The 20,425-nt window shown below is 67.6% G+C and overlaps 1 protein-coding gene across 4 annotated transcripts in view; it reads left to right on the top strand.

The window, feature by feature from the left end:
* The window catches only part of Gse1 (Gse1 coiled-coil protein), a 303,688-nt gene that overhangs the window by 95,198 nt on the left and 188,065 nt on the right, over positions 1–20,425 (top strand). For all 4 annotated transcript variants that reach the window (XM_071604613.1, XM_071604612.1, XM_071604611.1 and 1 more), the window contains exon 2: positions 730–910. In XM_071604613.1, the coding sequence (XP_071460714.1) occupies positions 730–910 (181 nt within the window). The remainder of the gene's footprint in view (positions 1–729; positions 911–20,425) is intronic.

Below are 20,425 nucleotides of genomic sequence, written 5' to 3' on the forward strand. Positions count from 1 at the left end.
GGACTGGGTGTCCCCGAGGGCCACATGTGGCACAGTGCGGGGCTGATCTTTGCAGTCCCACAGAGGTGCCAAGGGTCCCCCGGGCACCCCCATGCCCTGTGTCCCCTGTCCCCTTGACACAGGGACCTGGGAACACCTAGCGCCTCTGTTAGAGGTGGGGTGAGCTCTGGCCTGAAGCTGGTCACCACCAGGAAGTGGAACAGGCCGGGTGTTACCCTCCCCATTCTCCTGGAAGGTCCAGTGTCCCTCCTGTCCCCTCGTGACCAGAGTCTCCATGTGCTCGGTGATGGGGGGACACACCCGGCTGAGCCCTGGGTGTCTGGAGGAGCCAGTCCCCAGGGCATGGAGAAGGGACACCCCCCGATTCTCAGGGTGCAGCTGAGATGGCACTGGGGCTGTCAACCAGGCCCTGGTCACTCACTGGCAAGGCACGTGACGTGCCCGTCCCTGTCACCCAGGGGACGGGCCGAGTGAGGTCGCCCACGGGCTCCCTCCAGGCGCTCTCCGGTGTGGCTGCCACTGCCCGCTGGGGGTGACGTTTCCGCGGGTGGCCCAGTGTCCAGCCTGGGGCCCCGGGCTTGGCAGATGCTTGCACTGGCTGCCTGAGCAGCCAAGCCCCTGACCACGAAGGCCCGGCCCCGGGGAGGGTGCCACAGCGGGGCCCTTCCCTCCATTCCTCCAGGTGGACTGGCCGCCGGGCGCTCACCCTGTCCCCTCCTCTCCTCACAGGTCACCTCTGCGTCTCTGGAGGCATCCGCAGCTGTCCGCCCTCCTGCCCGCGAGCCGGAGCCGCGGCCGGGCCCCCCCGAGGAGAGCCTGCCCAGAGGCCCCAGGCCCACCCAGGAGCCGAGGCCAGCACAGGGCCCGCCGAGTGGCCGGGACGGGGACAGACCAGACCTCTCGGGCACAGGTAGGCGCCGGCTCGTCTCATTTCTCTGGGTTCTGGACAGAGCTGTCCTGCAGGCTGGGGGCCAGAGGCCACTAGCCCGGCTCCACTAGCGTCCTCTGTGTCCCTGGACACGGCCTCCCTACGTGGCCTGTTCCTGTCTTCGTGTCTTTGGCGTTTAGTCGAAAGCCCTGGTCCTTGGGCTTCGTGTCCGGGTGGTGCCCAGCCTCGGTCTGCGGCCACTGCTGCCCTGTACCTGGTGCCGTCCACTTTTGTGAATGTCCTCTCGACGTCCCTGAGCCGTGGGCTCCCTTCTGAGTTGGCTGTGAACGAGCTCGTGTCCTGGGGCGCGGGGTCCGCGTGGCTGGCCGCAGGAGCAGCCCGGGCGCTGGGGTTGCCGCTGACCGCTGCCCGGCCCGTCTCCCGGCCCCCTGCTCGCAGATGCCAGCACTGGCCTCGGTGGCTGCGCTCCCCTGGGACCTGTGGTGCCTACCACCCGCCTTGGTTCCTTGGCCACGTGTGGCCCTGTGGCCTTGGCGGGCGTGGCAGCGGGCTGGGGGGCAGGTGGGCCAGTGTCAGCTCCCCTGGACACCGCGTCCTCCCAGCCTCCCTGAGGCTGTAGGCCCTGCGTCGGTCAGTGAGACGTCCCGAGGGCCTGGTGGCAGCGACTGCAGGAGACCTGGGTGTGTCCTGGCCCAGCGCTGTCCCCTGGGAGGACCGGGGGCTCGAGACCCAGCCCAGGCCTCCCTGCGCCAGCCACTGAGAGGGCCGTGGCCCGAGGCACAGCGGGCTGAGGAGATGGGACACCAAGAGCCCAGCAGGTGACGCACAGGCAGGTGGGGGCGTGGCTGGCGGGGCTGGGGGATGCCGGCTGGTCCCCCTCAGGCCCTGGCTTGATCTTGGTGTCCATCTCGGGACAACCCCAACCCAACCTCCTCTCCCCTGAGATGACGCAGTGAGGGAAGGGACAGGGCTCGGGCCAGGGACGGACCTGGCTGACCAGGGGCTCTTGGCCTTGGAGCCCCTGAGGGACTGCCAGACATGGGCAGGAGGGGACGGGGCATAGGGCAGCTCAGGTGACCTGGGGGGCAGTTCCCACGGGGGAGCCAGCCCCACCCACTCAACACGCTCGGGGCCGCGGACAATGAGCCTCCTGCTCCGCTGCCCAGTGGAGGTCCGTGAGCCGAGGGTCCCTGGTCCCGGCCCCCAGAGCAGGGTGGACAGGTGAGGGGACCCCGTGAGGGCAGGACGGTGCTCGGCCTGTGACTGCCACTCTCCCTGGGCCCTGCTCAGTGCTGGCCCCAGAGCCCAGCGAGTCCGCGCCCAGCTTTGCAGAGGAGGACGGCTGGCAGAGGTGCAGGTGGGCTGCCACCCCCCAGGGCTGCCTGTCACGGCAGGCCAGGGTCCTCTGGAACGGGCCTCTCCAGCCAGGGCTGGGCTCGGGGACCGGGAAGTCTGCCCTCCGTCTCCCTCCTGCCCGGGGAGGCCCCGCCAGGCGCCCTCCAGGCGGTCCCAGGTGGGCTCCAGAGGGGAGCTGTGGCTACTGGCCGAGGGCTGCGCCGTCTCCAAGCCTCCGTTTCCCTCTGCGAGGTGCGGGCTGTGGGTGGGTGGCCTCTGTGACCAGCGTGGCTTGGCCGTGTGTGGCACCCACCATGTCACATCAGGGAGACAGCAGCCCACCCCCCACACAGCAGTGAGCGGGCTGGGCCTGGTCCCTGCGCCCAGCGGGTCCTCCCTGCTGGCCCAGCCTCGGGCTGCCTTGCTGGAGGGACCTGCAGGGCTCCCCTGGCCTTCAGGTGTCCACTCGGAAGTGCAGGGAGAGGCTTCCCTTCCAGTGGGGGGCCCGCTGGGCCAGGGCCACTGTGCCGGGGCCACCAGAGGCTGCAGGGGAGGACCCGTCGACCCCGGGCCCAGGGGCAGCTGCCTCCTCCTGGAGCCTGCAGGAGGTGTCCAGGGAGTCTGGGGTGCCGAGGGGGTGCAGAGGCTGTGGGGTCGGGCTTGCACGTCCCTTCAGGGGCCCCCGGGAGGCCGGGCCAGCAGGGGAACAGCTGGCCAGGAGCCCCCTGCCCTGTGGCGTGTGGGGGCCAGCGGCGTGGGCCAGGGGCACTTGCCCCCGTCTGCCAGCTGCTCCTCATCAGTCTGCGCCCAGCCTGGGGGCAGCTTCCCAGCCGAGAGCTGCCAAGAATGTCCCCCAGCCAGGCCCTGCCAGGGGCGGCCGCGGCTGCTGGGAAACGTGACAGTGACTAATGGCTTATCACACACCTGCCACCTCCCCTCCGGGAGCAGCAGACACAGCCTCCAGGGCCAGCTGTGCACAGCCAGCTGAGGGGGCGGCGCAGGGACAAGCAGGTCCAGACACGGGGAGGGGACACTGGCACGGGTGCACACCCGGGGCACACACATACAACACACAGGCACCAGCACACAGACGAGCACACGGGAATACACAGAGACGACACGCCACAACCCGCACACACCCCCACACGCATGCACGGGCACGTGCCCAGAAGTCAGGCACACGTGCAACTCGCACCCCCACCCAGGCACACGGGGCAGACGTGACACACGCTCAGGCACATAGGACAGGAGCAGGTCTCCAACACGGCGCGCACAGGGACATGCACACAGAGTCCCTCACGTCGCACGGGGACATGTGGGTGTGGAGACAGCCACAGACCCCTACACACACACACGCGCACACACACACGCACGCACACGCGTGGTCGCCAGGACTCCAGGTGCACACACCCGCAGGTGGGACGGCCGCACACGGTGGGCGCGTCCCTGTCTCTCCCCTGCTCAGGTCCGGGGGCCAGGGACACTGAGTTCTGTCTGTCGCTGGCCCTGGCAACGGTGGTCCTGCCAGCTGCTGGCCTGGCAGGGCCCCTCTTGGACGGTGGCCATCAGGTCAGGGTACGCCCACCACATGCTGTTCGTTTGACCCAGGTTCCCCGCAGACGTCCTGTTCGTGGGGACAGCTGCTCACCAGGGGAGCCAGGACGGGCATCCCGGGAGCCCTGTGCCTGGCCAGCGGCACCTCGTGTCCCCAGAGGCACCTCGTGTCCCCAGAGGCAGCTGCCCCGGGGAGATGGCACCAGCGAGTCTGTGGACGGCTGGATTCTGCCCACTGAGACCCCCGGACCCCAGGGCTCATCCGACTTGGACACGGTGGTCAAAGGGGGTTGTCCCTGTGTCCAGGGTGGGGCCGGCCCTCCCTGCCTGGGCAGCGTGGGCTCTGGGGCCTGCATTTGGGAGGCCTCTGCTGTCCTGTGGAGGTCCCAGGGACCCCGGGAGCTCGGTCCCTCTGACGGGCGCAGCCTGAGCCTTGGCTGGTCCGATGTCCCCCCGGGGTGGAGGGTGCTGGAGGCCTCCTCTCAGGTCAGCTCTTCCTGACCGCTAACCTCGGTGGAGTAAGTCCCGTCCCACACTCAGGCTCAGGCCTGCTCCTGATCCGCCACCCAGTGCTGGCCCAGGCTGCGGCAGTCCCCAGCCTTCTGGGGGAGGAGCACGTTGCTGGGTGATGGAGGGGTGGCTCGGGTCTGAGACCCGGGTCCAAGCTCCTAGTCATGGAGCCTTCGTGAGCTCCAGGGCTCCCCAGGGCTCAGCCGCTCCGACTTAGAAGAGGCGCACTGAACATAAGGTCCTCGTCCTCCCGTGGGTTGGTGACAAGGGGTGAGCACTACGCTGGATCATCAGCTGCCACGCGAGGTTGTACAGGCCGCGCACTGCTCAACCCCAGTGGGCACCATTCTTCCAGCAGATGTGCCTTTCGTATGCCCATGGGGTGGCCTTGTTGCTCCAGAGTGGTGGCCCTGGGATTGTGCCCCGCGAGCCCTTGATGTCCTGCTGGAGCTGTGCCCAGCATCTGGAGTGGTCAGTTGGTTGTTATGAACAGAAGTTGAGGCTGCAGAGCCCCTGGAGAGCTTGGAGTGGGGCAGAAGTCCCCGCGGCTTGGGACGTGTCTGTCACAGCCCTGTGACCCCGGGCTCCTCCCTTCCCCTGGGCCAGGCCTGGGGTCAGGTGGCAGTGCCAGCCAAACGGAACTGGGCTCTGTGCTGCGTGCCGGCTGCCAGGCCTGGCCTCTGCCCTGCTGGCTCCGCGGAGGGTGGGGGCTCTTCTCCGCGTCCCCAGGGCAGCTGTGGCCAGCGTGTGCTCCCGGAGGGGACTCAGCAGAGCCGGGAGGGGGTTGGCGGCCAGAGAAGAGACGTCCGAATGTGTCCTGCCAGCTGGGCGGCTTCACAGGCCGGGCCTTGGCTCTCCCACGGGTCCCGGCTGCCAGCAGCCCTCGGCCGGCCACCCGGGGAGGGCTGCCCCTGGCTGGGCGGGGGTGGGCAGGGGAGGCCCTGCACCCTCCTCTTCCGCCGCTGGGCAGCCTGAGGACCCGTCCTGTGGCTGTGGCGACAGAGCGTCACGAGCTTGGTGGTGCACATGACACGCACCGGTTCTCTCGGGGCTCTGGGGTCAGAAGCTGACCCGGTATCCCCAGGCACCGTCGAGGTCAGGCTGCCGTCTGTCTGTCGGGCAGACGGGCTCCTGGCAGAGGTGGGGCCCCCATCGTCAGGAAGGCAGGACGGTGCCCAGGAGCTTGGCTGGGCCTCGAGGAGTCCTGCAGGCCGCAGCTGGACACCAGGCGCCCGGGGAGCCTCTGCCCAGTGCCCAGCGGAGCTGCCCCAGCCCCTTGAGCTGCGTGACCGCCTTGGCTCCGGGCAGTCTCCCGCCTGCCCCTCCTGGGACCCCCTCGTAGTCCTGGGAGCGCGGCTCGCACGCCGGGGCAGGAGCAGTCGTGGTGTGCACCAGGGACGCAGGAGGGGCAGAGACCCTCCTGCTCGGTCGCTCCTGCCCCTCCAGGGTCACCCTCCTGGTCAGCTGTGTGGCCACGGCTGTCTGCCTGCTACTGGGGCCACTTCCATGAAACGAGCACTTCATTTGGGCAGTGGGGAGAACAAGGCCCGAGCCCTGACGTCAGCAGGGTCCACGGTGGCCTGCGACAGGAGCAGCCTGGCACCTGCAGCGTCACCCCAGAGGTCTGGTCACCCTGACCTGCACCTCCTGCCACCTAAGCTGGTGACAAAGGTTTTGGTGGAAAAGTTAGGAGTGGCAGAGCCACAAAAGTGACCATCTGGGGCATCCTGCGGGCCCAGGACCCCCTGGCTGTGGCCTCTACCACCCACGCCCTGCACGCCCTGACCCCGCTGAGCAGTCGGCGCCAGGTGGCCGGGGTCATCAGGTTGGCCCCATGGCGGTGTGAGTGGCCGGAGGAGCACGGCTGTGACCCGCTGTGGCCTCACCAGCTCTCACTCGCGGCCACCAGCTTGGAGCAGGCCCCGTCTGAAAACCGTCTGCACGCGTCCCCCACCAGGCTGTAGTGGCCCGTCTGCTCGTCCATCTGGCCTCCACGCTGCGTCTCGTGTGCACTGTTCACAGTATTCATTGAGCATCTACTGTGGCCCGGGGCGTGGCACAGGAGCAGGGAAATGGGCCACAGAGAAGGGCCGGCAGGGCAGGAGGGGGAGGCGAGGGCGTGGCTCTGAGGGCGGCCATGGGGCTTTGCTGGAGGGGCACCGGGAGGCAGGAGCAAGTGCCAAGGCCCTGGGGCAGCTGCGCCCCCCACGCACTAACCACTGACCCACACCCCCTTTGGTCTTCAGTCGGGGTCTCGCTGACTGCTGAGGTTCTCGCTAAGTTGCTGAGGCTGGCCTTGAATTTGTGATCCTCCTGCCCCAGCCTCCCCGGTTGCTGGGACCACAAGTGTGCGCCACCACGCTGAGTAAGGAAGTTATTTATTAAGTACCTCCTGTGTGCCAGCTTTCAGCCCTTCTCAGCTCCCCCATCAGCCCTGTTTTAGAGGTGAGAGAACAGGTTCAGAGAGGTAGGAGTTTGCCCTGGGCCTGGAGCGGCCCAGCAATTCCCAGCAGGAACCCCACTGGGTGCCAACCCCCCACCTGTCCACATGGGTCTCTCCTTGGGCCGGAGCAGCCGTCCCTGCCCACTTGGGACCCTTCCCAGCCCAGAGAAGGTGTCCCTCCCTGGCTCCCCCTCCCAGCCCTTGGACAAGCCGGGGCTTCCTGGGAAGCTGCCATGGCCACTCCATGACCTCAGCCTGTGTCCTCTCTGAGCCTGGGTGTCCCCATCTGTCCTGTGGGACAGTGAGCAGCTGCACCTTTTCCAGTGGGGGAGGCTGCGGGTGCGGGCACTAGCACCCTGGCCAGGACCCACTTTCACCCTCCTGGGCCGGACAGGCTGGGTGTGGTCCAGTGGGTGGGCAGCCCTGGCCACCACATGTCACCCTAATGGCAGGTTTGGGGCACAGACAGAGCCTGTGGCCGGGCGAGGGGCTATGACGATGGCTTGCTCTCCCAGCCGCTGCCCGCCCACCAGGCGTGTGCCCCTGGCTCTGCTGTGGGCTGGGAGCGGGAGGCGCCAGGTTCCACCAGGCCGCAGGTGACCCGTCCCCTGGGTGGGCATAGGAAGGGGTCAGGAGGCTGGGCCTGGGAAGGGGTCAGTCTGCACACCCGCCCCCGCCCCTCAGGCCCTGCTGAGTGGGGCGCACCTGGATGGGGGGCGGGGGCTGGATGGAGGCACCCAGTCCAGTGCCCAGGGCTGGCCTGTCACCACTGCACTTGGTCCTCGGTTCTGGAATCCGGCCACCTTTGGTGGTGAGCCTGGGATGTGGGTGGGCTGAGCTGTGAGCGGCTGGGGCTCCTGGGGGCCTAATGTGGGGGCTCGGGGCTTCAGGAAGCCAGATCTGCCTTCAGGGGACAGAGGGGTGTCTCTCTGGGTGTTGGGTGCTGAGCGCTGGCCACTGTTCCCCAGCCCCGAGGCAGACCTGCGCCTCCTTTCCTGCTCGCTGAGAAGTCGATTCTTAACTCAGGGCCTTGGCCGGCCCCGGCTCCCTGGGCGTCCTGGACAGAACCCCTCCAGCTGTGTGGACGTGGCAGGTTACCCAGCCTCTCTGTGCCTGACCTTCCTCCTCTGAAGAGCAGACGAACCAACCTCAGAGGGTGCTGGCCGAGTCGAGGCCAGCGATGGGCACCTGGAGAGAAGGCCTCTCCCAGCCCTGGGTGGACCTCTCCCGTCCCCAGGGTGGCTGGCGCAGAGGAACCCTGACTCCTAAACACTCTCCTCTCTGCTGGAGGGAGCTGCCCTGCAGGGTACCCACCCGTGAGGGCCTAGGGGCCCCTGGCCAGCCAGACCCCTCGTCACACGGGCCCCACCTCCACAGCACAGGAGCCCCACGGGCCTGGCTCCTTGGTGGCAGCTCAGCCTGTCTCAGGCCCTCTGCAAACAGCCTGTGTCCTGGAAGGGTCATCAGCCCCACCCCCTGCACCGGGGCACAGGGGACACATGCGGCCAGCTGGCCTTCTGCTGACAGACCCACTCACTGGCCCCACGGGGGCCGGGGGCCAAGGCACATCCCTTCTGGCTGCCCCTGGCTTCCCCTCCTGGCGGTGCCATGGGGGCTGGGTGCAGGGAGGGCTCGGGGACTCCAGGAGCTGCCCTCCACCGCGGCACGGCGGCCCCCAGCCTCTGGGTTCTGGAGGGTCCATGAGGGGTCAGCCACACAGAGCCAGCGGCTGCTCCTGGGGGTGCCTGCCGCCCCCATGCCCACTGTAGCTCCAGCCGTACCTGCTCCTGCTGGGACTGACCGCGGCAGGGCCAGCAGCACCCGGCGGTCACGGCCTGGCAGGCAGGGCCCTCTGCCCACCCCTGGCCTCCCAGGTCCACGCCAGGCTGCCTCACGCAGAGGCTGGCACAGAGGCTCCAGGGGTGCGGTGCTGAGGGTGTCGTGGCCACAGGGCTTGTTTTCCAAGTCCAGGACACCAGGTGCCCAGCCCCCGAACGGGAAGCAGTGCCCTTTCCAGGGGACAGGTCGTCATGAGGTCAAGGCTGGCCAGGAAATTCCAATACGGACAGTCCCGTCCCCGTGGCCCTGAGCGGCAGTGGCGGTCAGGGGCGGGGGTCTCGTCCTCGGTGACCATCTCATCCAGCTGGTAGACAAGGTGCCCACACCCCTCGCACCACCGACACAGCCCAGGAGGCTTCCGGGAGGAGGTGGCACATCGCTGTGACTTGGAGTCCAAGCCGTGAAGGAGGGTGGCCAAGGTCTCCTTGGGGAAAGAGGGAGATGAGGGGGCTCTCGGCCTCATCTGCAGGGACACGGCTGTCCCTCCGAGCTCCTAGACCACCCGCCATCTGGGGGTGAGGAGCAGCAGCCGCAGGGTCAAGGTCGAGGGGGGGTGGGGCAAGGTGAGGCGGCAGGACCCCCGGGCCACTGCTCTCTGGGGGGCCTCTGCTCTCTGGGGGCCACCCCCTCCCTCCGTGACCGGCCGTGGTCAGGGCTGGTGTCCTGACTCAGGCGTCTGCTCTGCACCAGGCGGCAGCGATTTGCAGTCTGACCGACACGAGGTCAGCAGGTTGGCTTCGTGTGTAGTGGCCCTGGACTAATTAGGTCCAGTTAATGGTCACCGGGGGTGGTGCCAACCCTGATCATCACCCGCCGCACAGCCAGCCCTCCTGGGGTGAGGGGGACGGTCTTCTCCCTGTCCCGGTGTCACGGGACCGTGGGTTTCCAGGGGGGGGAGCCCGCGGCTGGCTGTGGGAGTCCGTGGTGCGGGGTCCCCTGGTGTCTTGACATCGAGGCGCAGTTTGCAGGAGGCCGTGAGGCCCGCGGCGCTTCAGACCCTCCCTGGGCTGTGTGGCCCCCTCCAGGTCAAAGAGCCTGCCCAGAACTGTCACTGCCCCTCCCCAGGCCCTGGCAGCCGCTGTCCTTCTCACTGGCTGGGGACAGGCCGCTCTGGACATTGCCACCGGGGAATCGTGTGACATGCTCGGGGTCCACGGGGCTGCCGGGGTGGACACCATGCTGCCCTGGGCTGGCTGGGGCTCACTGTGGCCGAGCCACGTCTTGCCCAGCGGCTGGCGGTGGCCATACGCCACCTTTGGCCCTCAAGGATGGTGCGTCCTAAGAGGCAGGATCAGTGTGACCTGGACACCTGTTCCCAGGCCTCTTGGCACACACCTGCCGGGGAATCTGGTCACACTGTGCACTTAATAACCAAGGTGTAGCCCTCCCAAGTGCCACTTAAACACTGCCACAGCCCAGGGCACTGTCACCCCCTTGGGGACAGGGAGCCCGAGCCCAGCAGGGACCGCAAGGGTTCCAGCGAGAGACACGGGCCGCCCGGCTGGTTTAACAACGTGCACCAAGGAGGGCAGCTGTGCTCACCCTGCGGACGTGGCCGCTTCTCGGGGTCAGGGCCGGGGTGTCGGCCCGGCGGGAGGCTGCCCAGGAGAGGCGGTCGGGGCAGTGGGCGGGCTCTGGGGTCCCCTGCGGGTCTGCACAGCTGGCTGCCTGTCGTGGCTGGCGCTGCTCTGCGTCCATCCTGAGGTCCTGGGCCCCGGCCGGGCGTCTCCCAGCAAGCCGCTCAGCTCCTGGCCCACGGCGCAGGGCCTGGCTGGGCACCGGTGGCCTCCAGCAGCTGGACTTCCTGCCTGGAGTCCCTGCCTGTCCCTCTCCACACCAGCCTTATGGGATGACCTAGCCCTTCAGCCCTGACCCTGACCATGGTGGGGGCGGGGACAGCTCTGCAGTCACCAGGCCCTTGGGGACAAGATCTGCTATCTGCTCCTCAGACCTGAGGCTCTGGTCACAAGTTCTCTGAGAGACAGGCAGAGACCCCCTGCAGGGCACAGAATTGTGCCCTGGGGTCGCTGCAGCCACCGGGAGGGACCCAGGGGAAACAGCTGGCCCTGGCCTCCCCAGAAGGCAGAGGCCTGGAGAGCAGGACACCTGCCTGGGACTGCGGAGGGGGGTGGCCAGGACAGGGCCTCACCGCGGGGGCCTCCCAGCACAGGGCCGGGCGAGGCGGGAAGGCCCAGCCGAGTGGGCGCACACTCGGAGCCTGCGACCTCGCGGGGCGTCTGGAGCCCTGAACACAGCACCTCACGCTCCTCGGCCTGCAAGGCCCCCAGCTCCCAGCACCCCGACAGGCAAGAGAGCCCTGATACGGAGGGCCCCCAACCCCCACAGCCCCTGCACAGACACACAGTGTCACTGCACACTCTCTTTGTCACACTCAAGCAGGACTCATGTATACGCATAGTCCCCATGCACATGCGCACACTGCTACCCCATCACGCAGTACTGTGCATGCACGCATAGTACTACCACATGCACATGGTCCTGCGCACAGTACTGCCTGCACAGTACTCACACACACACAGCTCTGTCTCTGACACTGCTGCTCCCCAGGCTCGCCTGGCCAACCTCAGGTTTCCTCAGAAGGCAGCCACAACGGACACTTCCTGTTGCCCTCTAATTGCAGAGGAGCAGAGGCCAAGAGGGCCCTCAGGGTGACTGGCCCCGGCTGGGCACCAGGAGTCTGCTAGGGCAGGAGTCATCCTCCTGGGAACCCACACACCTCTTACTGGTAGAGCAGGGGGTCAGAGTGGACCACTGGTCTCTGGGATAGTCACATGAGGTCCACAGGGTTCTGTCCTTGGCCCGGAAGCCGCTGTCACTAATCCTGGGCTGTCCCCTTTGGTCTCGCACCTACCCCAGCTTTGACTCAGATCTTGGTGATGTCCCTCTGAGTCCAGGCCGCGAGGCGGCCTTTCTGCCTCAGCACGGCTGTCCTGGCGGTGACTGCCTCGGGAGCGTCCTCCCCTGGCCCTCAGGTTGAGGGGCCCCAGCAGCCCCCTCCCCATCGCTGGGACACACTCGGTGGGGGTCGTGCCACCCTGGACGCAAGGCAGGCCAGGCTCCCAACTTGAGGCTCAGGGACCCCCTCTGGGCCTCTGCTGCTGAGCCTGGGCTTCGTGGTGGCGAGGGTGGCGGGAGCCGTGTCTTGCTCACAGAGGGGCAGTGCTTGGCTTCCTCCCGACTCCACTGCTGACTTGCTGTGTGACTTCAAGCCTCCTTTCAACCTCTCTGAGCTCTCGTTTCCACACCTATAAGACGGTGCCGATAGCACCCACCCCAAGCCCCCAGGCAGCTCAGGGGCCCTGACCGCTGCCCGGCACCAGGCCACATGAGTGACCTGTTAGCACAGTGGCTCCTCCTCTGCCCTGCTGGCTCCTTGTCCTTCTTGACAAGCCTGGACCTGCACAGGGACGTCGGCCCACAGGGGCTGTGGCTGGAGCGCCCTGGGTGCTGGACGCCTCCCCTGAAGGACGTGGGTGAGCTCCTCAGGCCATCAGCCAGGCCTGCTGGGTCAGGTCGGGGGAGCAGAGGGACGGGGGCCTGTCCCACGGTGGCCCCAGGCAAGCGTGCGCCCTGCTGTTCCCTGGGGGCTCTCTGGCAAGCGGAGGTGGGGGGCTTGGAACGGCATCCCGTCATGAAAGTCCTGCCACCCCGTCACCCGCCCTGCGCCCTGTGCTGCCCCTCCTGTGGGACACGCGGCCCTCTGCGCCACCCCGGCCCAGACACAGGCCTGGGCGGGGGCTCCAGGGCGACCTGCTGCCTCAGTGGCTCGGCTGGGGCAGGAGGCTGGGGCAGGAGGCTGGGGCAGGGAGGGAGGCGCACATGCGGGCAGGGCCCCCCTCTGGGCCACGGTGCCCCTGGCACCCTCAGCGCTGAGCACATGGCCCCACCGCCAGAGTCACCATTCACAGGGGACAGATGTCCAGAGGGGAACCCAGTCAGGGCCACCACCCCTGGCAGATGGCTGCTTCTGGGCCCTGGGCGAGGCCAGAGGTCTCACTGGAGCCGGGCTGAGCTGGAGGCCGAGGTGTCTGCCCCCAGGTGCCACTCGGTCGGCCTGCAGCTGACGGATGGCCGCGGCCCCGCGAGGCTGATGGCCCATTTTTCACCCGCAGGCTCTCCTCTTGCGTCCGCGGAGCCCGCGATCCATCCTGCCGCCAACCGAGGCCCCGTGGTAATGGGGTCGTAGATCACTCCTTGTGGACAGCGGGGCCAGGCGCGGGCCACTGGGAACGGGCGGGGACTCTGGGCAGGAGGCTGCAGCCGCAGATGGGCGGCCCTGGACCTGGTGAGGGACCTTTAGGGCCCAGCCGGGGGAGGGCACCCACAGCAGGCGTCACCCTGCGTGCCTGCCTGGTTCCCGAGGCCAGTGACAGTGGCCCTTTGGTCAGGGTTGAGGGACGCCATTCAGAGACCTGCTCCCCGTGTGGGTGACGCAGATGGCCCCCATGCCCTGGCCATGCAGGACCCAGGGAAGTGGCCCAGCAGGGCTGCCCCGGGCCCCCGTGCAGCGGAACAGGGTCTCACCGCCAGGTCCACCCCCTCCTGTCAGCTCCCATATGGGTGGCCCTGCACCCTCTCTGGCCGGCTTCCCCTGGCACTGCACGAGGTGAAGGCTACTCTAGGACCCAGCGCCAGCTCAGGGCAGCATCGGGTGCCATCTGTCCTCAGTGCCGTCCTCGTCCCCTGGTTTTCTGGATGGCTCCCATCCCAGGGGTTGGCTGGGTGACATTTGGGGGGTGCTTCCCCTCTCTGGGCCTCAGTGTATCCGTCTGTACAACGGTGACGTGGGGCTGAGCGTGCTCCCCGCCGGGGGAAGGAGCCGGCCCGGCTGCCCTCAGAACCCCCTGCGGGTTCCCAGTGGCCTTCACCGCCCGGGAGCTGGGAAAAAGGGGCTCGGGTGACACCTCGCAGGCCTCTGGGCAGCCCTGGCTGCAGGCCCCTGCTGGGTGGACCTCGGAGGAGCTGCGGCCTGCTCCCGCGAGTACCTGACCGCGGTGCTTGGACCCCCATGAGGACATGGGGCACGGACGGCCCGAGCTGCCCGGGAACTGGTCTCTCCATGACTCTGGGTCCAGGTGCTCACAGCTCGTGTCCTGCAGCTGGGTGGTGGGCGTGGGCACTGGGCTGCAGAGGGCAGGAGCTCCCCAGCACCGGGGGCTCGGCCTCCAGGCCCACGGGGTCCCAGAGTCCTCGTCTCTGTCACGGTGCCAGGCCTCCCTCCTTCACCGGCCTCCCTGGCTGGCTGCTGTGTCCCTCTCGTGAGGCCCTGCCCTGGGGCCTTGGCACCTGTTGCCCTCCCCCATGGACCCCCTCCCTCTTGAGTGGCCCTGATTTATTTTCTTCCTGGACTGGACGTCGCCTGCCCCAGACCATCTTGTTGGTTGACTTTCTTCGACTCTTTTCTAATCTCTGTCCCTGAGCCAGGGCCACAGCCCGGGGAGCCTCATCCCACTGTCCTGTTCATGGTGTGTCCCCAGAGTGAGGGAGGGGCCTGGCTCGCGGTAGTTGCTCAGTGACCGAGGCTGGAAGGGGGTGAGGGAAGGGAGGGCGGTGGACGTCCAGATGTGGGCAGGCGGGGGGAGGGGAGGAGACGGGTTTGGATGGGCTGCGGCCTGGGGACGGCCCGGTTCTGACCCCTGGTGCAGGGAGAGTAGAAGGGGTGGCTCTGGGTCGGGGTGGGTCAGGGCTGGACAGGTGACTGGGTGGGATGGGTTAAAGGGCACTGGTGTCTCAACCCAAGCAAGTGGAGATTTGTCCCCAGACAGCTGTCCCGAGATAACCCGAGCCGTGAGTGACCCTTGCTGACCAAAACGGCCCTCCAGGCCCCGAGGCCCGGCTGGGTGCTGGAGAGGACCAAGACAGCCTGGGGGCACCGGCCACCCTCGGGAGCTCCCTGGCTGAGCGGGTCCCCAGGCTGGGGACGCTGTGGTCCCCACGTCTAGGTGGCCAGCGGGCTGCAGACCTGGCCGGTCGGGGCTCTGCTTCCCTTCCTCCCTCGCACGGGCTGCTTGTCCCTCGCTGTCACGGCCACCCCCACACAGGAGGGTCTCGTGCTCTCCCAGCTGAGCCGCCCGCGGGAGGCCGGCCTTGCCCTCTGGACGGCGCTCTCATCAGCCCTGGGAGCCGGCTCTCTGCTGCTTCCCTGGGGACGCCGAGGCCTGCTGCAGCTGGGGGGGACCCGCCGAGCCCCCGCAGCCGAGCTCGGGCCCCGCGAGACCACCTCAGACAGGCCGGGAGGTGCCCCTTCCCAGGCTTACCTCTGTGTCCCCAGAACCTGGGGCGGTGGCTGGCATACAGTAGGTGCTCAGTAAGTACAGGCTGCCTGCAGCTCATGAGGCCACAGTCAGGGCTCCACTGTCACAGGCAGGTGACACCATTCCTGGGACCAGCGAGAGGTGGCCCCGGTCCTGTGCTTCCTGGAGCAGGTCAGGTGCAGCTTCCCTCCTGGGGCAGGGGCACCCCACCTGGGTGGGCCGGCAAGTCCACCTCCGCATCCCGCCGTGGACAGGGTGACAGGTTGGGGTCAGCTGTGGCCCGTGACCGGGGTGGGGGGACTTGGGAACAAGGGAGACCTGGGCTCCACTTTCACCCTCGCCTTTGGTTTACTGCTCGGGCTTCTTAAGTGGGGTGAGGTCCGAGGCCAGCACCCCCACCTGGCCTGTCCCCTCCCGCCACCTGGGGAGCCACCTGGGGAGCTGAGACAGCTGCCTGGCGGTCCTGACGGCCAGCGCCCGGCAGCAGAGGTTGCTGGGCTGTGTTAGGACATCGCGTCCTGTGTCTGCACTTTGGAGATGTGGACCTGGCAGAATGACAGGCCCGGTCGGGCTGGGCAGAGGGGACGGGCCCTCCGGGAGTCCCTAGCAGCCACTTTATTACAGGGCCTCCTCGGCCGCCGGTGCCCGGGGTTGACAGGACGAGGCGCCAGCCTCCCTGGCGGGGCCGGGTGGACATTGACGCTGTCAGCTGGGCCCCACGCCTGCTGCTGTGTGGTCGCCCGGGGTCCCTCCCAGCCTTCTGCACCGCCTCCTGCGGAGAGGGCCTCCAGGAAGCCGAGGCTCAGGGGCAAAGTCTCTGTGGTGACCAAGTGAGCAGAGGGGACAGAAACACGTCTCCTGGGAGCCTGAGGTCAGCGTGCGGGCGGCCCCACCTGCAGGCCGAGAGGAGGGCGCCCGGGCTCCGCGGCTCAGGTCCTGCCTCCGTCTGCTGTGGCCTCCCCTGTGTCTGCCCAGACCCTCGTGCCAGGACACTCTGACTCCAGCCCTAACCTGATGACATCTGCAAAGGCCTGTGTCCAACAAGCCCCACCCTGGGCTGCGGGTGGCAGGAGAGGGGACGCGTCCAGCCTGCTGCCCCTGTCCCCGGGCGGTGGCAGAGCTGGGCCCTGCCAGCCTCTCCCCTGCCTGGCTCTGAGTCCTTCTGCTGATGGTCCCCAGAACCCCGCGGCCCCAGGAACCCCGAGTGCGAGCTGGCCGCCTGCTGTGCCCCACTCTGGCTGAGGGACACTGGCGCAGCTGTGGCCTGAGGAACGGTGTCAGCAGAGGCACAGCCTGTCCTCCTGTCCGCGGGGTCCCTGCCCCCTGGGGTCCTGTGGGCCTCCCTCCCTTCCCAGGCTCACTCCCCGACCCCTTGCAGCCCAGGAGCCCCTCCCTGGAAATAGACTTGCACTTGACCCTTGAACCCCAGGGAAGACAGCAGAAATAATGACCACGGGTGGGCGGGCTCCCGGGGTTCCTGCGAGGCCTGGCACGCGGTGCCACCCCGAGAGAAGCCACGGCAGGACACCCGGCTCACGTCAGCTTCAGAGGGCAACAGGTACTTTACTCACGTCAGGGACTCAGACTGCCGTGGGCTGTGCCCAGCTCTGGCCGTGCCGGTCCTACGGGTGTGACCTGTGTCTTCAGAAGGCTGTGCTGCCCGGCACGTGGCTCTGCAGCCATCCAGCAGTGCTGCCCCGGGCCAGGCCTGAGGTGGAGGCCGTGGACGCCGGAGGACAGCCCCGACCCAGGCAGAGTGCAGGGTGTCCAAGGCAGTGCGTCCCGGTGAGGCTGGGCTGCTGTCCCCTCCCCTCCCTGCCACCTTGGGCTCTGATGAGGCTGGTCACGGGGGCAGCTCAGAGGGGGGCCTGTGAGGCTGCCGCTGCAGGCAGCTGACACGGGGTGGCTCCCGCTGGCCTGGAGGAGCCTGGGTGGCTGGTGACAGTCTTGGAGCCCGTGTAGCTGCGGTCAGTGCTGCTCCGACTAGTACGGCTCCCGCCATACAGCAGGTGCCTAACTCATGCCTCACTCTGACTCCACCTCAGGTGGAAGCCCGGCCAGCGCGGTGGGAGGGTGTCCGTTAACCTAGTTTTGTGAAGAGCTGCCCGTTCTGGCCTGGGACAGCCTGGAACCTTCTAGAGCACTGATCCCCCAGGCCACCGAGTGGCTCCCAGTCCACAAACACGTTCAGGGACGACAGCCAGGTCCAGGTTCTTTCAGGTTCTGGTGTGGAATCTGCCGTCCCTGTACTGAGACGCCGCCCCTGCACCCCAGCCTGGGGCTCCCTCCACCCCCTCAAGCAGGCAGGTGGCCTTCTGCCGCCAGGGGGCAGCAGGGGCTTGGCCACCATCTGGTCGTGCGGGCCAAGCAGGGGCAGAGCAGGGTGTGGGGGCCTAGTGTGGTGGGACCTCACCTGGCCTCCCAGTGCCCACACGACCCTCGGGTCCACCTGGGAGCCAGGGTCACTGTGGACAGGAGCTGATGAGAGGCCACCTTTTGCGTCGGGGGACCCGCTGTTGCTGCTGGCCACTGGCCCTGGGGCTGTGTGTCCCCCGGAATGCTCTGAGGGCTGCCAGGTGGTTAGGGACCCACCTGCGGGGGCCGGGGCTGGGCTGCGGGTGGAGGAGGAGGTCAAGGCCTGAGAAATTAAATGTTCGTAAACGGGGCCTGGCTCTCGCAAAAGCAGGCCAAAGCCATTAGCGCTCATTAAACTTTAATACCTGTCGGGGCCGCCGTGGACGCTGCCCTCACTCACCGGGAGGAGGCTGGGGCCTGCTGCAACGTGCACCGGACCCGGGCTGTGGGCAGCACCTCAGCGCCCCTGCTCCGGTGGCCCCCGGGGGGCAGGTTTGGGGGCTGACCTCTGGGCCTCTCCCTTTGCCCATCTGCAGGGTCACTGGACGGATATCAGCCTTCCTCCCACCACATGCGTGGTCACCTCCAGGCCCTGCTGGGAGCCACACACGGTCTTGCCCAGCGATGGCCCTGGGGGCTCAGCAGGAGCACCGACTCCTCTTTGTCTCCTTTACTGCAGCAGAACAAAGGGCCCCTCTTGCTCTTGCTGCCCCCAGGACCCTGACTTCCTGGGCACTGAGGACTCCTCTGTGCCAGGCTCTGGGTCCCGCCGACGGGGATGGGTGGCCAGGGAAGTGCTCTTGCAGCTCGGGACAGACTGAGGGCTCCCTGGAGGAGGTGGCCCTTGGGTTGAGTGAGGCCCCCAGAGGGGAGTGTCTGGTTCCCTGGTTCTCAGTGGGGCAGGAGCAGGTAGCGGGCAGGGGCTCGGTACCTTGGAAGAGGGAAGTGGGGCTGGCCAGGAAGGAGGGTCTGGGGCAGGTTGGGGTCAAGGGTCTCACCCTGCCGAACCCCTGGTCTGCGGTTGGAGTGGAGGGTTGGAGTCCAGACCATGTCCAGGGAACCCTGCGCCCAGAAAACACTGCCAGGGCTTCAGGGCAGTGGACGGCAGAAGGAGCCGCAGGAGAAGAGAAAGCTCAGCTGCTGCCTGCCCCTGTGGCCAGCCTCCGTGCCGGCCTTGTCCATGCGGAAAGGACCTATGTTGTCCATTGTGCAGGTGGGAAGCTGGGGTCAGAGTGGCCCCAGGCTGCCCACGGGTACAGCAAGAAGGCAAGGGGGCTTTGGAGGCTGCGGCCTGGCCGGGCTGGGCCCAGGCTGTCGTGGGCACCAGGAGGAGACACCACCCAGTGGCCGGTGCTCACTCTGCACTCTGTCTCAGCCGGGCACTGTGCCCAGCACCCCACTGCGGCTCTGGCCTCGGGCCGCCTTCTCACTGGGGCCTCTGAGAAAACCCTCTGTACCTTTGACTCACCCTTAATACATGTTCTCCATCTGTCACCTCCACTGTGCCTGCCCACGCTCCCCAGGGGCCTGCCCAGAACAGCTCCCAAGTCATCCACCGCCCACCGCCACCCGCTGCCTCCCAGGCCCCGCTCTCCCAGCCCGGCCTGGAGCAGAGCCAGCCCAGAACAGATCAGGGGAGGGGACAGCAGCTGGAGCTCCCGGGATCTGGCCACTGGGCTGACCCAGAAGAGACCTCCAAGACCCCAGGCCTGGAGGAGAGCAGCCCTGTCCCCTGGCTCGTGTGTCCTCTGTGCCCTGGACCTCCTGCCCTGGAACGTTCAGGTATCAGCAGGCTGGCCAGCGTCGTGAGCCCAGGCAGCACTCCCAGCCCGCCCCTGCTCATTCACAGGTTGCAGTCCGAGTTGGAAAACCCGCACGGCCCCGTGGGCATGGACAGAAAGGCCGCAGGGCGTCCAGCATGGCCTCCTGGGCTGGCCTGCGCAGGTGGGGGGGCCTCTCAGGAGACAGGAAGTGCGGGGACACAGGCACAGCCCCTGCACCGCGGCTGGGATGGGCAGCCCCAGGTCCCTCTGCACTGCCTGCAGCCGGGGAGCCTCCTGCATGCTGGACGGTGAGCTGGGCACGTGACCCTCTGCAGCCTGCACCTGGTGCCTGCCCATGCCCAGAGCAGGCTGCCCACGGCCAGACTCCTGGCAGCTCCCTCCTCCCTCTGCTCTGGGACATCCAGATGGTTCCCAAGTCCTCTGAATGGGTCAGGACAAGCGTCTGCCCAAATGGAACGGCCCCAGCAGGGACTTGAACCAGGGGCGGGTGACCAGTGCAGCGGGGAGGCCACATCTGAGTCCCGCGGGCTGCTGGGAAGTTTCTGGCCTGTGCTGGGGGGTGGAGTGTGTGACCCCGCAGGGTCGGGAGGGTCAGAGGGAGACAGGGACAGGAACAGGCCTAGGGGATGGAGAGATGTGGGGGCGACGGGCAGAGGCAGGTTAGGGGCCAGGAGCCAGCCGGGGAGCAAGGCCTGAGGAGCGGCCTCCACAGGAGGCCCTGCGACCAAGCAGGCCTTCCTCCCCTCCTCGCTCAGGGAAGTGAGTAGCCGCTCAGAGAGGCAGGCACAGGCCCCAGAGCCACACAGCGGGGCTCAGGGATCCTGGACAAATGAGCTGAGGCTGCTCCCCACAGCATGTACCCACTGTGCCCTCCCCAGATGACGTGCCAGGCACAGTGCACACACTGCTGCCTCTCTGCAGTGTCCCTGCTCTGACCAGGTGGCCTCCTGGGGCACAGCTTGTCAAGGACCCTCATTCTAGACAGGGCCCTCTTTCTGGCTTCCAGTGCTGTCATGTCAAGTGACCAGGCTCCAAAGTCACCTTCCAGGCAGGAGCCCTCGGTCCTGACTCAGCCCCACGCCGCCCCCGAGCGTCTGGCAGCGCAGGAGGCGCCGCCTGGCAGCCATCTGGCCCCTCTCAAGGACATTGTCAGCTCACACCTGGACCATGCGCTTCTCTGGGGACCTGGTGGCCTTGGGCTCCAGAACTGAGTGACAGGGAGGGACCCCCACCTCCCAAAAGTCTGATTTTAATTCAGGCTTTTCCCCTGGGCCCTCTCACACCCTTGCCGGGGGAGCCCAGACCCCGGACCACCCTAGAACCCCCAAGGACCACCCTAGAACCTCCCAGGATCACCCTAGGGCCACCCACGACCACCCTAGGACCACCCACAACCAACCTAGGACCCCTCAGGACCACCCTAGGACCTCCCACGACCACC

The sequence above is a fragment of the Marmota flaviventris genome, chromosome 18 (genome assembly GCF_047511675.1).
Source record: "Marmota flaviventris isolate mMarFla1 chromosome 18, mMarFla1.hap1, whole genome shotgun sequence".
In the NCBI taxonomy this organism is placed as follows: Eukaryota; Metazoa; Chordata; class Mammalia; order Rodentia; family Sciuridae; genus Marmota; species Marmota flaviventris.